The sequence below is a fragment of the Pseudophryne corroboree genome, chromosome 8 (assembly GCF_028390025.1).
Source record: "Pseudophryne corroboree isolate aPseCor3 chromosome 8, aPseCor3.hap2, whole genome shotgun sequence".
Classification (NCBI taxonomy): Eukaryota; Metazoa; Chordata; class Amphibia; order Anura; family Myobatrachidae; genus Pseudophryne; species Pseudophryne corroboree.
The window spans coordinates 360523998-360545382 of record NC_086451.1 but is presented as its reverse complement, the minus strand read 5'-3'; the positions used below and the strand labels follow the sequence as shown (position 1 = coordinate 360545382).

Below are 21385 nucleotides of genomic sequence, written 5' to 3'. Positions count from 1 at the left end.
TACTTATTTCAGCACATGGCTGGTTGGGTCATGCAAAGACCTTGCTGTCACAATGTACAGTAGGTGGGAAATGTTTGTCAGAGTTCCAGGTGCCAATCATGGACAAAGTTCATACCCAGCGTCGGCTCTTAAATGGGTTGCTTGTTGTAAAGGAAATCAGAAGTAGCATTTTTACCATAATGAAAATGTCCTCCTTTAAATCTTTTATTATTATTATTATTATTATCCTTTATTTATATGGCGCCACAAGGGTTCCGCAGTGCCCAATTACAGAGTACATATGCACATAATCAAAACAGGAAAAACAGTGACTTTTAGTTGAAGACAGTATAGGACATGTACAGGGTAACTAAGCATAACTACACCAGTAAACAACATAGAGATAAGTTAAAAGGTGGCCAAAAAGCTGCAGGATTTGGGCAGTTGAGGATTATTAAAGTAAGAAAAGGATAAGCACATGAGGGAAGAGGGCTCTACTCATGAGAGCTTACATTCTAAGGGGATCTTGTATCTTGGAGATTTGCAGCAGTGTGAATTCATTATTAACAGACTGGAAGAATATGTTTGCCAGTATTTTTATATACCTTCTTCTGTATGGAGATGCAGTTGCTAATTCCCGCTGCTGATTTTATCTGGGTTCCCTGTATGATTCAGATGGAGTGAATGCTTGAGATGGCTTTAGCATCTTCATAGAACACAGATACTCAAAGTAATTTTGTTAGCATTCTGAGTCCTTTCGGATACTCAGTTATTACTATTTCTAGAAGTGCCATTGTTTTAATAAGTGTCCTCTGCACCCCACCTGATTTGGCGTTTTTTTTGCCCTTTTTTTCCCATCTCTCCTCTTAAAGAACACCAATATTGTATTACCTACATTCTTTTCATCCTGCTGATTTTTTAAAGACTAGCAACTTTTGTGTTCTTTGACTCTTTGTTGCTCTTTTGCAGTGTTCCATGTCATGATCTCATTAAAAAAGCAATTTAAGCTGTAATTCAGTATGTATATTTTATACACCATGGTGCTTTCAAATTACTTGCATTGTCAGTTTGCAAAATACTTCATTCTTCCTGTTTTCTATAGTACCTCACTCTTATTTCAGTGATTGTGCAAAAAGCTGGCTGGGGTGTTATCACAGCGTTTGATACTTTCCCTGTGCAGATGTATTTATCAATCTCTGCTATTTTGTTTTTATTCAGTACCTTGAATGAAAAGTACAGATATATCCTCATACATCTTTGCTGCAGTCACGCCAAACAGCCTCTCTTGGCATGTAAGGTCTCGTGTGAATCTTGTAGAGGTGGGCTTCTTTTTTGCCAAAAATGCATCTTAGTCGCAGACTAGGATACTTGAGGAGGCAGTGCTGATTAATTTGATATGATACTCGTACAGTATATCCATGTGCAACTGAGTTTCTGAATATGTATATGAAGTGCTACAATGTAGCAGCCACAGCTTTTTTTCCAAAAGTTCTGTTCTGCTCTGTATACAGTCTTGTCACACACAATATACAAGTGTCATATACCAAAGTTATCAGCTCAGTCTCCTCGTGCGTCCTAGTCACGTGTCATTGTGACTAAGACATATTTTCAACACGAAAAAAAAAAGACGCTGGGCAGTAGCAGAGTTGCACAGGATTTTATAGCTCACTCACACCAGGCTTCTGCATGGCATATTGGGGCTAGATGTATGAGGACATATATGTATTTTATACAGAAAGACAAGACCGTGACAACTTGAGAAAATGAGCTGTAGAGACAAATAGTGACGCTGTATACTTAGCATGTAGCTGTTGCTTTACCCCAAGACATTACACATCTATTTTGTAGCTGGAAGATTCTAGCTTACAGAATATCTGACTTGGTAAATGAAAATGCACAATGGCAGTAAGCTTTTCAGTTTACCATGGCGTCCCAGAAGAATATTTTGCTCTTGCAAGAGCTTGGCCAATGTTTTAGTGATCTTCAGGTATCATCTGAGGTGTTTTATATGGTTGCAGTTTTTGGTTCCCTAACAAAATGTTTTGGGCAACCCTTTGTGATGCTGGAGTAACAGAGCAAGCAGCATGAATTAGATTACTAAATCTACTTCTGTTTTCATCATTGGGATCTCACTTCTCACTTAACCATAAAAAAAATGTATTTATCATCCTAGTAACACTTTTTTCTGAGTACTTACATCTGTCGACATGCTTCCATATTCTAGTAGCTGGTCGTACTCTTTCACTGAGGTTGGAAAAATGTAATTTAATGACTAGCTTGCATATACAAAAACGCTAATTGACAGCATGTGCGAACTTTGTAATGGATGCAGAATAGGGTCTCTCCCAAATTAGGTGCAAATAATGTCACACACCTCTACATATCACTTATAAGATTTAATGATTTTACTCTCAAAATATCAGATTCGTTGGAGCTTAAGAAATAAAAAAAAATATATATAATCTAATGCACTAAAATATTTTCATGTAATCGGCCCGATTCAGTTGTTTCTTGCATGAGCATCTACAGGAATGGTCTGAGTATTCAATTGTTGCTCAGATCAATCGACCATTATTAATTAAAGGGCCTAAAAGCTCCTGGTTTAGCCATGCAAAGTGGCTAAAACCCGTCTAAAGGGGTTCGGTATAAATCACCACCGCACGGGATGCCGAATATTAGTATACCGACATCTGCATCCCTAACGGTGGAATGCTGGCAGGGTGGCAAGCGCAACTAAGCCTCTTGTGGGCTTGCTGCGCTTGCCACAGGTTCTATTCTCCCTCTATGGGTGTCGTGGACACCCATAGAGGGGGAATTACCTACCTCGCCGGTATACTGGCGTGGGTATGGTGCCTCTGTCGGGATACTGGTGTCTGTATTGTGACCGCTGGGATCCCGACGATCGGTATGGTAACCACATACAGTCTAAAGAGCTTTATTGGCCGTCCAAAGTCCGGGGACTTTTTAACACATTTTTTTCTCGCACCTCTGGAGGCTGTTAGAAAAAATGTGACTGCCGCAGCTAATAGGCGCCGGGTCGGAGCAACAATTGAATGGCTCAGATAGCCGCCAGTTACTGTAGACACCCAGCAGGGGGCGCAAGAAACAATTGAAACCATATAATTGTCAATATAATGTTATACGTTCTTTAGCTGTTTTATGCTTCCTCTGTACATTTGGATCTCCAGCTCACAGGTTTTTAGACTTCTCTCCTTTTGTCTACTTTAGGCTTTAGAACAAAGGAGGCAAAAAGACCCTTTTTCCTAATTTCTAATGAAGCAAAAATGTTACCAGATCAAAAGACCCTAGTATGTACATTGATATTGAAAAGTAATATTCCCCCTAATCTTCTGTCAGGGAAAGTGGCTTCTCTTGCGTATGGAGGATGCACTGCCCTATCTGCCCTTTGATGTACAGGAATGGTATTCCTTGTCTGCACCACTTTATTCTTATGTGAACTTGTACATGTATGTACTGCAATTGTTCCTTCTAAAATATTTGAAAGAGATATGCAAGCATTATTTTTAGAATATTGTGATTTTGAATTCTCTATCAGCTCCGCACATTTGGACATTGCAATTTTCAGCAAGTCTGCAATGGCTGGTTTGTCCATTCCCCTTGTTCAACCCTCCTCTTTTTTGAGCTGTATTTTATGCATGATACAGGAAACACAGGTACTGGTGATACACAGGAATTTTCCTGATGCATTGCATTCTCCCTTCCACCCGCCACTTGCTGCAGTGCTCCAAGTTACTGCAGTAGCTACTTGCATTGAAACCTCTCCAGGTTGTTACGTCTGGAGAGGACAAAGTGGAAAGCTACAGAAGGGTCCAATGTTCTAGTAGTGTCGAACTAGCCAAATTTTCTTTCTGAAAACTTCTTTTTTATGCACCGGTAGTATATGCTGTCATGACTGCTTTCACTGCTTGGTGAATACCAGCACTTTAAGTAGGGTGGATCATCATTCCTTTATTTGTAAAGCACCACTGAGTTCTACAGCTCTTGCACTCACTAATAAACCATGCGAATAAACCCACGTAAAACAGAAAAAAGTACAGACATGGGTGACAAGCTGAGGAGCAGAAGCGAGAGAGAGGGTAGAGCAGGCCCTGCTCAGTAGGAGATAGGCGAAGTAGACATGGGACTGGAGCTGGTAGAACATGTATAGAGGGAGCAATAACCTTGCTATGGGCAAGGTACACTGTAGTAAATACCTTGTAGTTATAAGTGATCTGCAGTTACCAGAGAGGTAGAGAGTGAGTGTGTGTTCTGGTGAAGTCCGATGTGTAAGAGGAAGGAGTTGGTGAGGGCTTTGATAAAGATGAGAAGCTTGCACTGAATACTGGAGGCAATGGGTAGTCAGTGTTAGTGTAGTGCACTGCAGGGTAGCAGGACGGAGAGCAGACAGTTGGTCTCACCATGGCAGTTAGGACACAGTCCAGAGGGGATACTCAGGTGAAGGGAATGGCCACATGATATAAGATAGTAATCAAGGTGGGAGAGAATGATTGTGATAAGAGATAGAGGGGGAAGATGATGAGCTTCGTTTTGGCTCCTATAAACAACACAGCAACATTACACACGGGTGTCTGATGGATTATGAATGCAGCATGCCTTATTGCTTTGATCCATGTGTTATTCATACAGTATTCAGAAAAAAAAAGCAAAACCCTTATGACGTAAAGTGCAGCAGTCCTTAAAGATTCAGTGGCACTGACAGGCAGGCAGGTTGCATCAGTCCATGGAATTGCATATTTATTAAGATTTTCTCTTTAAAAAGATACTATACATTAGGCTAGTGTGTCTGACATTATGAGTTGGTGAAATAAAGCATTTTGTTTCCCCCAGCACCCTGAATGACACCAGTAATCTCAATATTAGAATTCAGAGATCTTGGTTACATATACAGGTATTTGCGCAAATGTATGAATAAGCCCCCAAGCCGCGTCAAGGCCTCTCTGTATATTGGGGGTCCCTAGCACTATATCTAGGTGCAGGGTGCGGCACCCCAAAAATCAGAATAAGCCAGAAAGCCTAAGGCAACATACCAGTGAAAAAACTATAGTGTTAATAAATTAGTGTTAGGAAGCCGAAGCTATATACAGAAAGTGATACAAAAATAATGAGATGTAATTAAAATAATGAAGAAATAGTGTTGGGTAAAGAAATTAGTATGTGATAAGTGTTAATAGAATTTAAAGGTATGCCACACTAGAGCCATCCAGCCCAGCCAATCCAGGGGCACTGCACCCCACACCTCCATTACCCCACTCTGGGTCAATGATTAACCTACAAAGAGCCACATGATAATGGCTCCTTACTTTTATATATATATATATATATATATATATATATATATATAATATCTCTAAGCTAAGAGCTACCTACCTTGGAGCAACACCATAGTGCTCCATATGGTACTGTATATCAGGACCTGCACCACCTCCTAATGCAGGATCCTTTCTGCCTCTCACAACAGAAATATATAGTGGCAGATACTCAATTGGCTTAGTGATTTCACTCAGGTGCTTGCAAGGGAGGGGTATTTCTAAGCAAGAAAAAAAACATGTTTCCCCCAGCACTCTGAATGATACCAGTAGTCAGATTTAAATCCTACACAATATTAGGATTCAGAGATCTTGGTTACATATATTTGTATGTATATGTAGCCACGATCTCTGAATTCTAATATTGTATATTGTAGGATTTAAATCTGGTTACTGGTATCATTCAGGGTGCTGGGGGAAACAAAATGCTTTTTTTCTTGCTTAGAAATACTCCTCCCTTGCTAACACCTGAGTGATATCACTAAGCTAATTAAGCATCTGTCACTATATACTGTATGTCTGAGTTAGTGAAATGTCAGTTGTTCTCACTTTGTAAAATAACACAACCTGTAGTGGTAAAGAATTGAATGTCTTAACATTTTAGTTTGTTTTTTGTGTCTGATGATAATATCGCTGTTAATGTAATTTATTAAGTGTTCACATTTTGATTTGCTAATCTCATGAGACCGTTTTCTCTAATCATATATATAAATAAAATTCTACAGAGAATGGATGTATTGTCTTCAATCTGAATTGTAAATAGACTTAAAGCTGGACGCCAGTGCAATGAATTGTAGTGTTTTCATTTATTTGAAGTAGATGGTTTTCTGCGTGCTGAATAGTTGTTGTAGCCTATGTGGAGAGTTAGTATAGTCATTGTCATCTCCGACTCTCTTGAAGGGGGGTTAATCCTTTATTTCTCTTACGTCCTAGAGGATGCTGGGGACTCCGTAAGGACCATGGGGGTATAGACGGGCTCCGCAGGAGACATGGGCACTATAAAGAACTTTAGAATCGGTGTGCACTGGCTCCTCCCTCTATGCCCCTCCTCCAGACCTCAGTTAGATCCTGTGCTCAGAGGAGACTGGGTGCATTACAGGGAGCTCTCCTGAGTTTCTCTGAAAAAAGAATTGTGTTAGGTTTTTTATTTTCAGGGAGCACTGTTGGCAACAGGCTCCCTGCATCGTGGGACTGAGGAGAGAGAAGCAGGCCTACTTAAATGATAGGCTCTGCTTCTTAGGCTACTGGACACCATTAGCTCCAGAGGGAGTCGGAACGCAGGTCTCCCCTCGCCGTTCGTCCCAGAGCCGCGCCGCCGTCCTCCTCACAGAGCCGGAAGATAGAAGCCGGGTGAGTATAAGAAGAAAGAAGACTTCAGAGGAGGCAGAAGACTTCAGATCTTCTCTGAGGTAACGCTGCGCGCCATTGCTCCCACACACAACACACACACGGCAGGCACTGATGGGTGCAGGGCGCAGGGGGGGGGGGGCGCCCAGGGCAGCAATTTTAAACCTCTAGGACTGGCTAAAATGAATATATAGGCTCCGCGGGCTGTATATAGTAAATCCCCCGCCAGTATTTAAAAAATCGAGCGGGACCGAAGCCCGCCGCTGAAGGGGCGGAGCTTAATCCCTCAGCACTAACCAGCGCCATTTTCTCCACAGACACTGCAGAGAAGCTGGCTCCCCGTACTCTCCCGTGCTGAACACGGTGACACAGGGCAGAAAAGAGGGGGGGGGGGGCACTTGTAAGGCGCAGTGGGTGTATTATATGCACATAATTATATAAAAGCGCTATTTATCTGGGAATTGGTTTTTCCAGTGTCAGTTGGCTCTGGGTGTGTGCTGGCATACTCTCTCTCTGTCTCTCCAAAGGGCCTTATTGGGGATCTGTCTCCATATAAATATCCCTGTGTGTGTGGAGGTGTCGGTACGAGTGTGTCAGCATGTCTGAAGCGGAAGGCTCTTCTAAGGAGGAGGTCGAGCAGATGAATGTGGTGTCTCCGTCGGCAACGCCGACACCTGATTGGTTGGACATGTGGAATGTTTTAAATGCAAATGTGACATTATTACATAAAAGGATGGACAAAGCAGAGTCCAGGGAAAAAGCAGGGAGTCAATCCATGGCTTTGACTGTGTCACAGGGACCTTCAGGGTCTCAAAAACATCCCCTATCCCAAATAGCAGACACTGATACCGACACGGATTCTGACTCCAGTGTCGACTACGATGATGCAAGGTTACACCCAAGGGTGGCAAAAAGTATTCATTATATGATTATTGCAATAAAAGATGTTTTGCATATCACAGATGACCCCTCTGTCCCTGACACGAGGGTACACATGTTTAAGGAAAAGAAACCTGAGGTGACATTTCCCCCATCTCATGAGCTGAACGCATTATTTGAAAAAGCTTGGGAAACTCCAGACAAAAAACTGCAGATTTCCAAAAGAATTCTTATGGCGTATCCTTTCCCGGCACAGGACAGGGTACGGTGGAGATCCTCGCCCAGGGTAGACAAGGCTTTGACGCGCTTATCCAAGAAGGTGGCGCTACCGTCTCCAGACACGGCAGCCCTCAAGGATCCTGCTGATCGCAGACAGGAAACGACTTTAAAATCAATTTATACACATACGGGTGCTTTGCGCAGACCGGCAATAGCATCGGCTTGGGTTTGTAGTGCGGTAGCTGCTTGGACAGATACCTTGTCAGCTGATATTGATACCCTAGATAGGGATACCATTTTATTGACCTTAGGTCACATCAAAGACGCAGTCTTATATATGAGGGACGCTCAGAGAGACGTCGGCCTACTAGGTTCAATGGCCAACGCCATGGCGATTTCTGCTAGGCGAGCACTGTGGACCCGCCAGTGGACAGGTGATGCCAACTCAAAAAGGCATATGGAAGTTTTACCTTACAAGGGTGAGGTTTTATTTGGGGAAGGTCTCACGGACCTGGTTTCCACAGCTACCGCGGGTAAATCTACTTTTTTGCCTTATGTCCCCCCACAGCAAAAGAAAACGCCACAGTATCAGATGCAGTCCTTTCGGTCGCATAAGTCCAGAAGAGGTCGGGGCTCTTCCTTCCTCTCCAGAGGGAAGGGTAAAGGGAAAAGAATGCCTGCTACGGCCAGTTCCCAGGAACAGAAGTCATCCCCGGCTTCTACTAAATCCACCGCATGACGCTGGGGCTCCACTGAGAGAGTCCGCTCCGGTAGGGGCATGTCTTCGACTCTTCAGCCACGTCTGGGTTCAGTCGGACGTGGATCCTTGGGTGATGGAAATTGTATCCCAAGACTACAAGCTGGAATTCGAAGACATACCTCCCCGCCGATTCTTGAAATCGGCTTTACCAACGTCTCCCCCAGAGAGGGAGATAGTTTTAGCTGCAATTCAAAAGCTGTGTCTACAGCAAGTGATTATCAAGCTTCCCTTAATACAACAGGGAAAAGGGTACTATTCAACCCTATTTGTGGTCCCGAAACCGGATGGCTTGGTCAGACCCATTCTAAACTTAAAATCCCTGAACCTGTGCTTAAAAAGGTTCAAGTTCAAGAGATGGCTTGGTCAGACCCATTGTAAACTTAAAATCCCTGAACCTGTGCTTAAAAAGGTTCAAGTTCAAGATGGAATCGCTCAGGGCAGTGATCTCCAGCCTGGAAGTGGGGGATTTTATGGTGTCACAAGGATGCATACCTTCATGTCCCCATTTATCCTCCACATCAGGCGTACCTGAGATTCGCTGTACAGGACTGTCATTACCAATTTCAGACGTTGCCGTTTGGGCTTTCCACGGCCCCGAGGGTTTTCACCAAGGTAATGGCGGAAATGACGGTACTCCTGCACAGGCAAGGAGTCACAATTATCCCATACTTGGACGATCTCCTGATAAAAGCGAGATCAAAGGAACAGTTGCTCTCCTTGAGAGTGCTGCAGCAACATGGCTGGATCCTAAATCTACCAAAGTCACATTTGGTTCCAACAACTCGGCTGTCTTTCTTAGGCATGATTCTGGACACAGAACAAAAGAGAGTTTTTCTCCCGATGGAAAAAGCCCAGGAACTCCAGAACATGGTCAGAGACCTGTTAAAACCAAAGAGAGTGTCAGTCCATCAATGCACTCGAGTACTGGGGAAAATGGTGGCGACCTACGAGGCCATCCCCTCCGGCAGGTTTCATGCAAGGACTTTTCAGTGGAACCTTCTGGACAAGTGGTCCGGGTCCCACCTTCAAATACATCAGAAAATAACCCTGTCCCCCAGGGCCAGGGTGTCTCTCCTGTGGTGGCTGCAGAGTGCTCACCTTCTAGAAGGTCGCAGGTTCGGCATTCAGTACTGGGTTCTGGTGACCACGGACGCGAGCCTCCGAGGATGGGGAGCAGTCACACAAGGAAGTTATTTTCAGGCACTGTGGTCAAGCCAGGAGGCTTGTCTTTACATCAACATACTGGAATTAAGGGCCATATACAACGGCCTACGACAAGCGGAGAATCTTCTTTGCGACATACCGGTTCTGATTCAATCAGACAACGTCACAGCCGTGGCTCATGTAAACCACCAAGGCGGGACAAGGAGCAGAGTGGCAATGGCGGAAGCCACCAGGATTCTGCGCTGGGCAGAAAATCACGTAAGCGCTCTGTCAGCGGTATTTATTCCGGGAGTGGACAACTGGGAAGCAGACTTCCTCAGCAGACACGATCTCCATCCAGGAGAGTGGGGACTTCATCAAGAAGTCTTTGCAGAAATAACAAGTCTTTGGAGACTTCCTCAAATAGACATGATGGCATCACGCCTCAACAAAAGCTTTGGAGGTATTGTGCCAGGTCAAGGGACCCTCAGGCAGTAGCGGTGGACGCCCTGGTGACACCATGGGTGTTTCAGTCGGTCTATGTGTTTCCTCCTCTTCCTCTCATCTCAAAAATATTGAGAATCATAAGACGAAAAAGAATACGGACAATACTCATTGTTCCAGATTGGCCTCGAAGGGCCTGGTATTCAGATCTTCAGGAGATGCTCACAGAAGATCCGTGGCCTTTTCCTCTCAGGGAGGACCTGTTGCAACAGGGACCCTGCGTGTTCCAAGACTTACCGCGGTTACGTTTGACGGCATGGCGGTTGAACACCGAATCCTAGCGGGGAAGGGTATTCCGGAAGAAGTCATCCCTACTCTGATAAAGGCTAGGAAGGAAGTGACGGCGAAACATTATCACCATATCTGGAGGAAGTATGTATCTTGGTGTGACGCCAAGAATGCTCCTACGGAAGATTTCCACTTGGGCCGTTTTCTCCATTTTCTACAGACAGGAGTGGATATGGGCCTAAAGCTAGGCTCCATTACAGATTTCGGCCCTATCTGTATTCTTCCAGAAGGAATTGGCTTCTCTCCCAGAAGTCCAAACTTTTGTAAAGGGAGTGCTACACATCCAGCCTCCTTTTGTGCCCCCAGTGGCACCATGGGACCTTTAACGTGGTGTTACAGTTCCTAAAATCTCACTGGTTTGAACCTCTTCAAACAGTTGAATTAAAGTTTCTCACTTGGAAAGTGGTTATGTTGTTGGCCTTGGCATCTGCAAGGCGGGTGTCCGAATTGGCGGCCTTATCTCATAAGAGCCCCTATCTCATTTTCCAGGAGGATACAGCAGAGTTGAGGACTCGTCCTCAATTTTTGCCAAAGGTGGTGTCATCGTTTCATATGAACCAACCTATTGTGGTGCCTGTGGCTACGGGAGACTTGGAGGATTCCAAATCCCTTGATGTAGTCTGGGCCTTAAAAATTTTCGTAGCTAGGACGGCTCGGGTTAGGAAAACAGAGGCACTGTTTGTCCTGTATGCAGCCAACAAGGTTGGCGCTCCTGCTTCTAAGCAGACTATTGCTTGCTGGATCTGTAACACGATTCAGCAGGCTCATTCCATACTACTACTCTAGCCATATTTTATTTTTATCTGATTCATTGCTGACCATTAAAGGTTAAGACTTTGCACTGCTTATGCGATTACATCCTAGCACATTATATCTGCTGTTGGTGTCTGGTGAATGGCGAGGGGCTGATCCCACAATCTCCATGAACAGCTGGTGTAAAGCTGGGTACACACTAGACAATATTTTGGATGAATTGTTGCTTTGAGTCTAATCGTAACGATAAATCTTCCACATCATCTAGTGTGTATGCACTGTTGCGTGCTCCTATGTAGTGGTCCACACATCGTTGATGATTTTGTGCAAATTGTCTAGTGTGTACACCCTACCGGACATATATGGTAAATCACTGCGGCTATTAGATCCCCCAGGAGCTATTTTATTAGCCCTGACCGCCAGCAATTATAGTTGATTAGGCAGAATCCCCAATAAGCAGACCTGTTTTTCCACGATAACACATGGGTCCGGGAACTTATACCCGAAAATGGGTCATTTACAGCATGTTAAAGCTGGTCATAATTGGATAGCCCGATAATACTATCTGGCTAAAAAGCCAATTTTTGCCATGCCGTACATTAGCATCTACAATTAAATACCAGTGATGGTGATTACAGTAGGTAAACTATAAACCAAGTGAACATCTTTTATTGTGCTTACTATTTTCTGGAATGTTATTCATAGAAATAATGTTATAAGTATATGTCCAACACACTTCATGTAGTCGTCTCCTTGTTTTCCAGCCTAAACTCAGCATGGCAAAGTGCAGGCGCAATGTTGAAAACTTCCTTGATGCATGCAAGAAACTTGGCGTTCCGCATGTGAGTGTTACATTTTATTATTTGCTGTATAACTCCAGCTTACAACACAGGCCAAAAGTAATGTCATACTGTGGGAATATTATCAATTGGGATTCATACAATGTAATAAACCTGTAGAAGTGATGTTATAAAGAGTGAACAGTGTACCTGCATTTCCTGCAAAAAATAACGTGGATTAAGTGTTCTGCTGTAACCCCCGTCAAACAATGAGCTATCTGCCTCATGATGAGTCCCTTCTAATAGAATGCAAATGTATCGCTAATGAGTTGTGTTGCCGCATCTTCATGTCTGATGTGCTGCACGGATGTTGTGGTGTTACGTTAAGCATTTAATTATATATCACATTGTCGTACAACGTGTTGTGTAGTGTGTACGGCAATGCAATATATTGTTACATCGTACTGCTGGGTTGCATCGTCATTCAGGTGTGTACCGAGCTTTCCACCTCTTTGTTACTGGTCACCATCATTTGTTTTCTATAGTAGTGTTTTTATTGTATCCTACTTAGATGTCTTTTTATTTTATTAAACATCTGCATTTTATTGTATAGTGCACTGTGGGTGTCACAAAGTTACAAACGTGCCTCGGTTTTGTCTTCCAGGACCGACTCTGTTTGCCGCATCACATCTTAGAAGAGAGGGGCCTGGTGAAAGTTGGCGTCACAATACAGGCGCTGTTAGAACTACCCTTACTGAGAGCATCACAGCTTTCGTCAGTGTAAACCACCATGAAAGCCTACCGCAACCATAGACGTTCTTGTGACTTTGAGTGAAGTCCCATGAATGGACTCGCCACTGAGACTTCTTTCTATAAAGTCTTGTTAGCCCTAAAAGGGAACTGTGCACAGATACTGTTTTTTTCCCTAATTGTAGAGAATTGCAGTATTTCTTTTTTTTTTTTTTCCTCTTTTTTTTTTTCTTTTCACCATCTGATTTTTAGAACTTTGAAACTGTAAAATACCACTGACTGCATATGTATATTTTTGTTTTCTGCCTGTGCGTTTGGGAGTATTACAGAATTCATAAACGCACTGTTTTAGAAAGATATATTGCTGTCATTTTATTATATTTATTAGTTTCATTTGCCATGTAATAGAATATCGGAACAGTGTACATAATTCATGCTAGTGCTTGTAGTTTATTTTTAACCAGTGAAATCAGTTTAATAATGATCAGTTTGAGGTCTTTGATTATTTATTGCACTTATGGTAATTTATATACTTTTGGCATCTTCAGTATTTTGATTTTGTGTTTTTAGTGATTGCTATAAAATGAAACTGACCTTATTTCTCTGGATTTTATAGATGTATATATTTGTAATTTTTTAAGTATTATTTTTATAGTCTGAGTTGGTGCCAAAATACCTTTTTTCAGTTGTAGACTGTTTACATGTGAAGTGCCTGTGTAACTGACCTTTATAGAATCAGAATTTCTGCAAAGTGAATTGAGGCTTTGATGTCAGTTTTGTAATGTCAAGAAATTAACAGGGTTTCACATATTTGTAATTTACTTTGTATTATTTTACTTTTCTTGTGGTTACGTTGCTTACTGAGCACTGGATTTCAACTGTATATAATATGAGTTTTGGGGATTTTTACATAGTATTTTAAAGTTTGCTGGGGAAAACCAACTATACTATAATGCAGATTTAATCACTGGAAAAGAGATTGTTTTGCAATGGATAGCTAGAACCATTTTATGCATTCATTGGTTCAGATTGTCAGTTTGTATGTTGACAATATGGCAGTGGCGAATTTCTCATTAGAAACGTGAGGCACGTGCCTAGTGGTGGCACTTGTTTGGGGGCGGCACTTGGAAGCTTGAGTTGCTACTGTAAACTTGAAATGTACCAGTAACTGCTAAATATTTATACTGTACTGTACCATATGCCATCTTGAATGGAGTGTAAACGGGTAGAACATGCACAGACTGCCCCTAAATCTGTCCTACTTGGTAAACATGTATACATAATTTTTTATTCTATTAAATTGGCTATCAGCAAATGAGGGCCTATAACCAATCAATACAAATAATAAAATTAGGCATATCGGGGGCGGACGTTTACTGTTGTGCCTAGGGGCACCCTCACCCCTAAATCCACCCTTGCAATATGGGGTCTGCAGCCTTGTGTGACATCCCTGATTCTGAAAATGTTGGAATGCCTCAGCTATACTTGACATGTTGGAATAACTTTGTTTTTCAACAATTCAAATAAAATTACAAATAGCTAAACTTACAGCTCTTTAAAGTGGCAAACATTTTTTGCTTGCCACTTTAAAATGACTTCAGAACTGAGCATGAAAAGCTGCAATGTTAGCGAATGTGATTTCTTATTGGTTCATTAGCTCACCTGGTTTTCAGACATGTGACTGCACAGTGCGAGCTCCCTGTGCTCTGGGGTGGAGCTGTAATGCAGTAGTCAACTGGAGCCATTGCTGGTGCGGATTATCAAGATTGCAAAGTTTTTTGTGGACTGGCTCTGCCTACATCTTTGTACCAAGCTAAAGATCTATTTGGTAACTATTTTGGGTAATGACTGTTTTTTTTTGTTTTTTTTATAACAAAAACTTTAAAAGACATGATCATATTCGTTATTTTTATTTGTGTTTTAGGTTTAAAATGGCAAGTTTCTCTATATTTATTTGTGATTTATAATATACTGGACATGGTATTGCACCTACAGACATGAGACTTTGCACTTAAAGTTGCAATTAAATTCCTAACTTTGTTCATGCAGATTAGTGAGAAGGAAGAGGTTTTGGCAGCTGTTCCTCCCTCCCCTTTCTGGCGTCATGACAGAATTAGGGTGATTTCGGTATCTGCCGAATATTAAGTAATGTTTTAAATTGCAAAACTGTCATTAGTGTTCATAGTATCACTTCTCATTATTTTCGTCTGGACTGGAAAGCCAGAAATAATATATACTGTATATATATTTTTTGTAATCAAACCTGTTTAAGGCCTTTTGCAATTACAAAAATAAGATTTTACTCACCGGTAAATCTATTTCTCGTAGTCCGTAGTGGATGCTGGGAACTCCGTAAGGACCATGGGGAATAGACGGGCTCCGCAGGAGACTGGGCACTCTAAAAGAAAGATTAGGTACTATCTGGTGTGCACTGGCTCCTCCCTCTATGCCCCTCCTCCAGACCTCAGTTAGGATACTGTGCCCGGAAGAGCTGACACAATAAGGAAGGATTTTGAATCCCGGGTAAGACTCATACCAGCCACACCAATCACACCGTATAACTCGTGATACTACACCCAGTTAACAGTATGAAATATAACTGAGCCTCCCAACAGATGGCTCAACAATAACCCTTAGTTAGGCAATAACTACATACAAGTATTGCAGACAATCCGCACTTGGGATGGGCGCCCAGCATCCACTACGGACTACGAGAAATAGATTTACCGGTGAGTAAAATCTTATTTTCTCTGACGTCCTAGTGGATGCTGGGAACTCTGTAAGGACCATGGGGATTATACCAAAGCTCCCAAACGGGCGGGAGAGTGCGGATGACTCTGCAGCACCGAATGAGAGAACTCAAGGTCCTCCTCAGCCAGGGTATCAAATTTGTAGAATTTAGCAAACGTGTTTGCCCCTGACCAAGTTGCAGCTCGGCAAAGTTGTAAAGCCGAGACCCCTCGGGCAGCCGCCCAAGATGAGCCCACTTTCCTCGTGGAATGGGCTTTTACTGATTTAGAATGCGGCAATCCAGCCGCAGAATGCTCCAGCTGAATTGTGCTACAAATTCAGCGAGCAATAGTCTGCTTAGAAGCAGGAGCACCTATTTTGTTGGGTAAAAAGCGAGTCAGTTTTCCTGACTCCAGCCGTCCTGGAAATATAAATTTTTAAGGCCCTGACTACGTCCGGTAACTTGGAATCTTCCAAGTCCCTAGTAGCCGCAGGCACTACAATAGGTTGGTTCAAGTGAAAAGCTGATACCACCTTAGGGAGAAACTGGGGGCGAGTCCTCAATTCTGCCCTATCCATATGGAAAATCAGATAAGGGCTTTTACATGACAAAGCCGCCAATTCTGACACACGCCTGGCCGAAGCCAAGGCCAATAACATGACCACTTTCCACGTGAGATATTTCAAATCCACAGTTTTAAGTGGCTCAAACCAATGTGATTTTAAGAAACTCAACACCACGTTGAGATCCCAAGGTGCCACTGGAGGCACAAAAGGGGGCTGAATATGTAGCACTCCCTTTACAAATGTCTGAACTCCAGGCAGTGAAGCCAGTTCTTTCTGGACGAAAATCGACAGAGACGAAATCTGGACCTTAATGGAACCCAAGTTTAGGCCCATAGTCACTCCTGACTGTAGGAAGTGCAGAAAACGACCCAGCTGAAATTCCTCTGTTGGGGCCTTCCTGGCCTCACACCACGCAACATATTTTCGCCAAATACGGTGATCATGGTTTGCGGTTACTTCTTTCCTGGCTTTTATCAGCGTAGGAATGACTTCCTCCGGAATGCCCTTTTCCTTTAGGATCCGGAAGTCAACCGCCATGCCGTCAAACGCAGCCGCGGTAAGTCTTGGAACAGACAGGGCCCCTGCTGTAGCAGATCCTGTCTGAGCGGTAGAGGCCATGGGTCCTCTGATATCATTTCTTGAAGTTCTGGGTACCAAGCTCTTCTTGGCCCATCCGGAACCACGAGTATCGCTCTTACTCCTCGTTTTCTTATTATTCTCAGTACCTTTGGTATGAGAGGCAGAGGAGGGAATACATAAACCGACTGGTACACCCACGGTGTCACTAGAGCGTCCACAGCTATTGCCTGAGGGTCCCTTGACCTGGCGCAATATCTAGTTTTTTGTTTAGGCGGGACGCCATCCTGTCCACCTGTGGCCTTTCCCAACGGTTTACCAACAGTTGGAAAACTTCTTGATGAAGTCCCCACTCTCCCGAGTGTAGGTCGTGTCTGCTGAGGAAGTCTGCTTCCCAGTTGTCCACTCCCGGAATGAACACTGCTGACAGTGCCAAGCCGTGATTTTCCGCGCATCGGAGAATCCTTGTGGCTTCTGCCATCGCCATCCTGCTTCTTGTGCTGCCCTGTCGGTTTACATGGGCGACTGCCGTGATGTCTGATTGGATCAGTACCGGCTGGTTTTGAAGCAGAGGCCTTGCCAGACTTAGGGCATTGTAAATGGCCCTCAGTTCCAGAATATTTGTGTAGGGACGACTCCTGACTTGACCAAAGTCCTTGGAAATTTCTTCCCTGTGTGACTGCCCCCCAGCCTCGAAGGCTGGCATCCGTGGTTACCAGGACCCAGTCCTGTATGCCGAATCTGCGTCCCTCTTGAAGATGAGCCCTCTGCAGCCACCACAGTAGAGATACCCTGGTCCTTGGAGACAGGGTTATCAGCCGATGCATCTGAAGATGCGATCCCGACCACTTGTCCAAGAGGTCCCACTGAAAGGTTCTTGCATGGAACCTGCCGAATGGAATTTTGCTTCGTAAGAAGCTACCATTTTTCCCAGGACTCGTGTGCAGTGATGCACCGATACCTGTTTTGGTTTCAGGAGGTCTCTGACTAGAGATGACAGCTCCTTGGCTTTCTCCTGCGGGAGAAATACTTTTTTCTGTTCTGTGTCCAGAACCATCCCCAGGAACAGTAGGCGTGTGGTAGGAACCAGCTGTGACTTTGGAATGTATAGAATCCATCCGTGCTGTTGTAGCACTTCCCGAGATAGTGCTACTCCGACCAACAACTGCTCCTTGGACCTCGCCTTTATAAGGAGATCGTCCAAGTACGGGATAATTAAAACTCCCTTTTTTCGAAGGAGTATCATCATTTCTGCCATTACCTTGGTAAAGATCCTCGGTGCCGTGGACAATCCAAACAGCAGTTTTTGGAATTGGTAATGGCAATCCTGTACCACAAATCTGAGGTACTCCTGGTGAGGATGGTAAATGGGGACATGTAGGTAAGCATCCTTGATGTCCAGGGATACCATGTAATCCCCCTCCTCCAGGCTTGCAATAACCGCCCTGAGCGATTCCATCTTGAACTTGAATTTTTTTATGTATGTGTTCAAGGATTTCAAATTTAAAATGGGTCTCACCGAACCGTCCGGTTTCGGTACCACAAACAGTGTGGAATAGTAACCCCGTCCTTGTTGAAGTAGGGGCACTTTGACTATCACCTGCTGGGAATACAGCTTGTGAATTGCCTCTAGCACAGCCTCCCTGCCTGAGGGAGTTGTCGGCAAGGCAGATTTGAGGAAACGGCGGGGGGGAGACGCCTCGAATTCCAGCTTGTACCCCTGAGATACTACTTGAAGGATCCAGGGATCCACCTGTGAGCGAGCCCACTGATCGCTGAAATTTTTGAGGCGGCCCCCCACCGTACCTGGCTACGCCTGTGGAGCCCCCGCGTCATGCGGTGGACTCAGAGGAAGCGGGGGAAGAATTTTGATTCTGGCAGGATAGCCTCCTGCTTTTTATCAGCAGGTACCTTCAAAGTGGCCGTATCCTAAGACGGCAGTGCCACCTTTATTGACAAACGTGTGAGTGCCTTATACACCCTAGGGGATATCTCCCAGCGTAACTTATCCTCTGGCGGGAAAGGGTACGCCATCAGTAACTTTTTAGAAATTACCAGTTTCTTATCGGGGGAACCCACGCTTTTTCACACTTCATTCACTCATTTGATGGGGGAACAAAACACTGCCTGCTTTTTCTCCCCAAACATAAAACCCTTTTATAGTGGTACTTGGGTTAATGTCAGAAATGTGTAACACATTTTTTATTGCCGGGATCATGTAACGGATGTTCCTAGTGGATTGTGTATATGTCTCAACCTCGTCGACACTGGAGTCAGACTCCGTGTCTGCCATCTGAGGGAGCGGGCATTTTTGAGCCCCTGATGGCCTTTGAGACGCCTGGGCAGGCGCGGGCTGAGAAGCCGGCTGTCCCATAGCTGTTACGTCATCCAGCCTTTTATGTAAGGAGTTGACACTGTCGGTTTATACCTTCCACCTATCCATCCACTCTGGTGTCGGCCCCACAGGGGGCGACATCACATTTATCGGCATCTGCTCTGCCATCACATAAGCCTCCTCATCAAACGTGTCGACACAGCCGTACCGACACACCGCACACACACAGGGAATGCTCTGACTGAGGACAGGACCCCACACAGCCCTTTGGGGAGACAGAGAGAGAGTATGCCAGCACACACCAGAGCGCGTTATAATTTAGGGATTAACACTATATTGAGTGAATTTTTCCCAATAGCTGCTTGTATATAAAATATTGCGCCTAAATTTTGTGCCCCCCCTCTCTTTTTAACCCTTTGAGCCTGCAAACTACAGGGGAGAGCCTGGGCAGCTGTCTTCCAGCTGCACTGTGAAGAGAAAATGGCGCCAGTGTGCTGAGGGAGATAGCTCTGCCCCTTTTTCGCGGACTTTTCTCCAGTTTTTTTATGGATTCTGGCAGGGGTATTTATCACATATATAGCCTCTGGGGCTATATATTGTGATATATTTGCCAGCCAAGGTGTTTTTATTGCTGCTCAGGGCGCCCCCCCCCCAGCGCCCTGCACCCTCAGTGACCGGAGTGTGAAGTGTGCATGAGGAGCAATGGCGCACAGCTGCAGTGCTGTGCGCTACCTTGGTGAAGACTGATGTCTTCTGCCGCCGATTTTCCGGACCTCTTCTTGCTTTTGGCTCTGTAAGGGGGACGGCGGCGCGGCTCCGGGAACGAACACCAAGGCCAGTTCCATGCGGTCGATCCCTCTGGAGCTAATGGTGTCCAGTAGCCTAAGAAGCCCAAGCTAGCTGCAAGCAGGTAGGTTCGCTTCTTCTCCCCTTAGTCCCTCGATGCAGTGAGCCTGTTGCCAGCAGGTCTCACTGTAAAATAAAAAACCTAAAATAAACTTTCTTTCTAGGAGCTCAGGAGAGCCCCTAGTGTGCATCCAGCTCAGCCGGGCACAGAAATCTAACTGAGGTCTGGAGGAGGGGCATAGAGGGAGGAGCCAGTGCACACCAGATAGTACCTAATCTTTCTTTTAGAGTGCCCAGTCTCCTGCGGAGCCCGTCTATTCCCCATGGTCCTTACGGAGTTCCCAGCATCCACTAGGACGTCAGAGAAATTACTGGCTACATTTCACACCTCCAAGTCCAGTAACCTGAGCTGGCCGCACACCTAAAGATGATCTTTCCAACCAGCCAACTATTTAACTGGTTGGAATAAAAATCTGCTAATGTTAATCAGCTGTTTGCTCCTAAACTCCAGAAAACATGATTTAGTCTGTCATTCCGGCAAGTTGATTACATTCACTTGATGTAACCAATTTGCCCGAGCGACTGTTTTTGTCTTTTCTTGAATTTGGGAGCAATTTGCTGTTTGACGTTTGCTCCTGTACAGTACCAGATTTTATTCCAACATTTGGAAAGGTAACCTATAGGTGTGTGGCCAGCTTTTCCCACTGGTCCACTGACAACTTTCCCATTTCTTCCGTCCTTCCATTCACTGGTTTTAATCAAAGCACAAAACATGTTTCTCCCAATCCTGCTCTTCAGACAGTGTTTGTAATCAGTGTTTTAATATACTTCAAGGGCCGTATATGTAGCCGTCAGTCCTTCTGTACTTTGCCCTTAAATTCAAGAAGGGAAGCGCCTTCTAACGCTCATGCTCCTAATGGCCTAACATACACTTACTCCTACACTTGCCAGATAATCCCCCTCAAGGCCCTTGGTCGCACATGTACTCCAAAACTGTCCCATATGCCATTTGGACCTCTCCTTATGCCACTCAGACCTCCTCACGTTCCCTACCCTGCATGCTCCCCATGTATGCAGCCAACCACCTCCCCTGCTTGACCGTCGCAAATAAGTCAGATTGGGAGCAGCTTTTCTGGTGGCCTGAAGGCCCATCTGTTGCTAATCACTGCTATAGTTCATACTGTTGCTATCTGTAACCACACAAGATACAAGGATGATGTATCTTCTTTGTAAATACTTTAAGTGTATTGATGCAAATTGGGCTAATAAACCAACTCAGAAATAAAAGCCATTATGGACTGTTAAAACTTGTCATGGGGTATTACACTATAAGAAGATTATTTAGGGTGTTATTCTGAGTCACGCGCAGCTCGGCACACGGCTGCATGTGGAATGTGGATATTGTGCTAGAAGGACGTTAATGAGACTATACACACGTCTTTATGCACATCGCGCCGCCCCACTGTATTCTGTTCACAAGCACAGCCATGATCACTAGTGCCGGCACTTACACATACTCTGCCGGTGCATGAGGTCCCCCTGAAATAGGCCTCCTATCTGCATACGCCCACAAATTCTGTAACTCCTACGCAACATTGGCTAC

The 21385-nt window shown here is 44.3% G+C and overlaps 1 protein-coding gene across 7 annotated transcripts in view; it reads left to right on the top strand.

Annotated features, from left to right (window-relative positions):
• LRCH2 (leucine rich repeats and calponin homology domain containing 2) overlaps positions 1-13087 on the top strand; it is a 337409-nt gene extending 324322 nt beyond the window's left edge. For all 7 annotated transcript variants that reach the window (XM_063937538.1, XM_063937536.1, XM_063937533.1 and 4 more), the window contains 2 exons: positions 11964-12041; positions 12643-13087. In XM_063937538.1, the coding sequence (XP_063793608.1) occupies positions 11964-12041; positions 12643-12762 (198 nt within the window). In that variant the 3' untranslated portion in view covers positions 12763-13087. The remainder of the gene's footprint in view (positions 1-11963; positions 12042-12642) is intronic.
• Positions 13088-21385: the final 8298 nt, after the last annotated feature.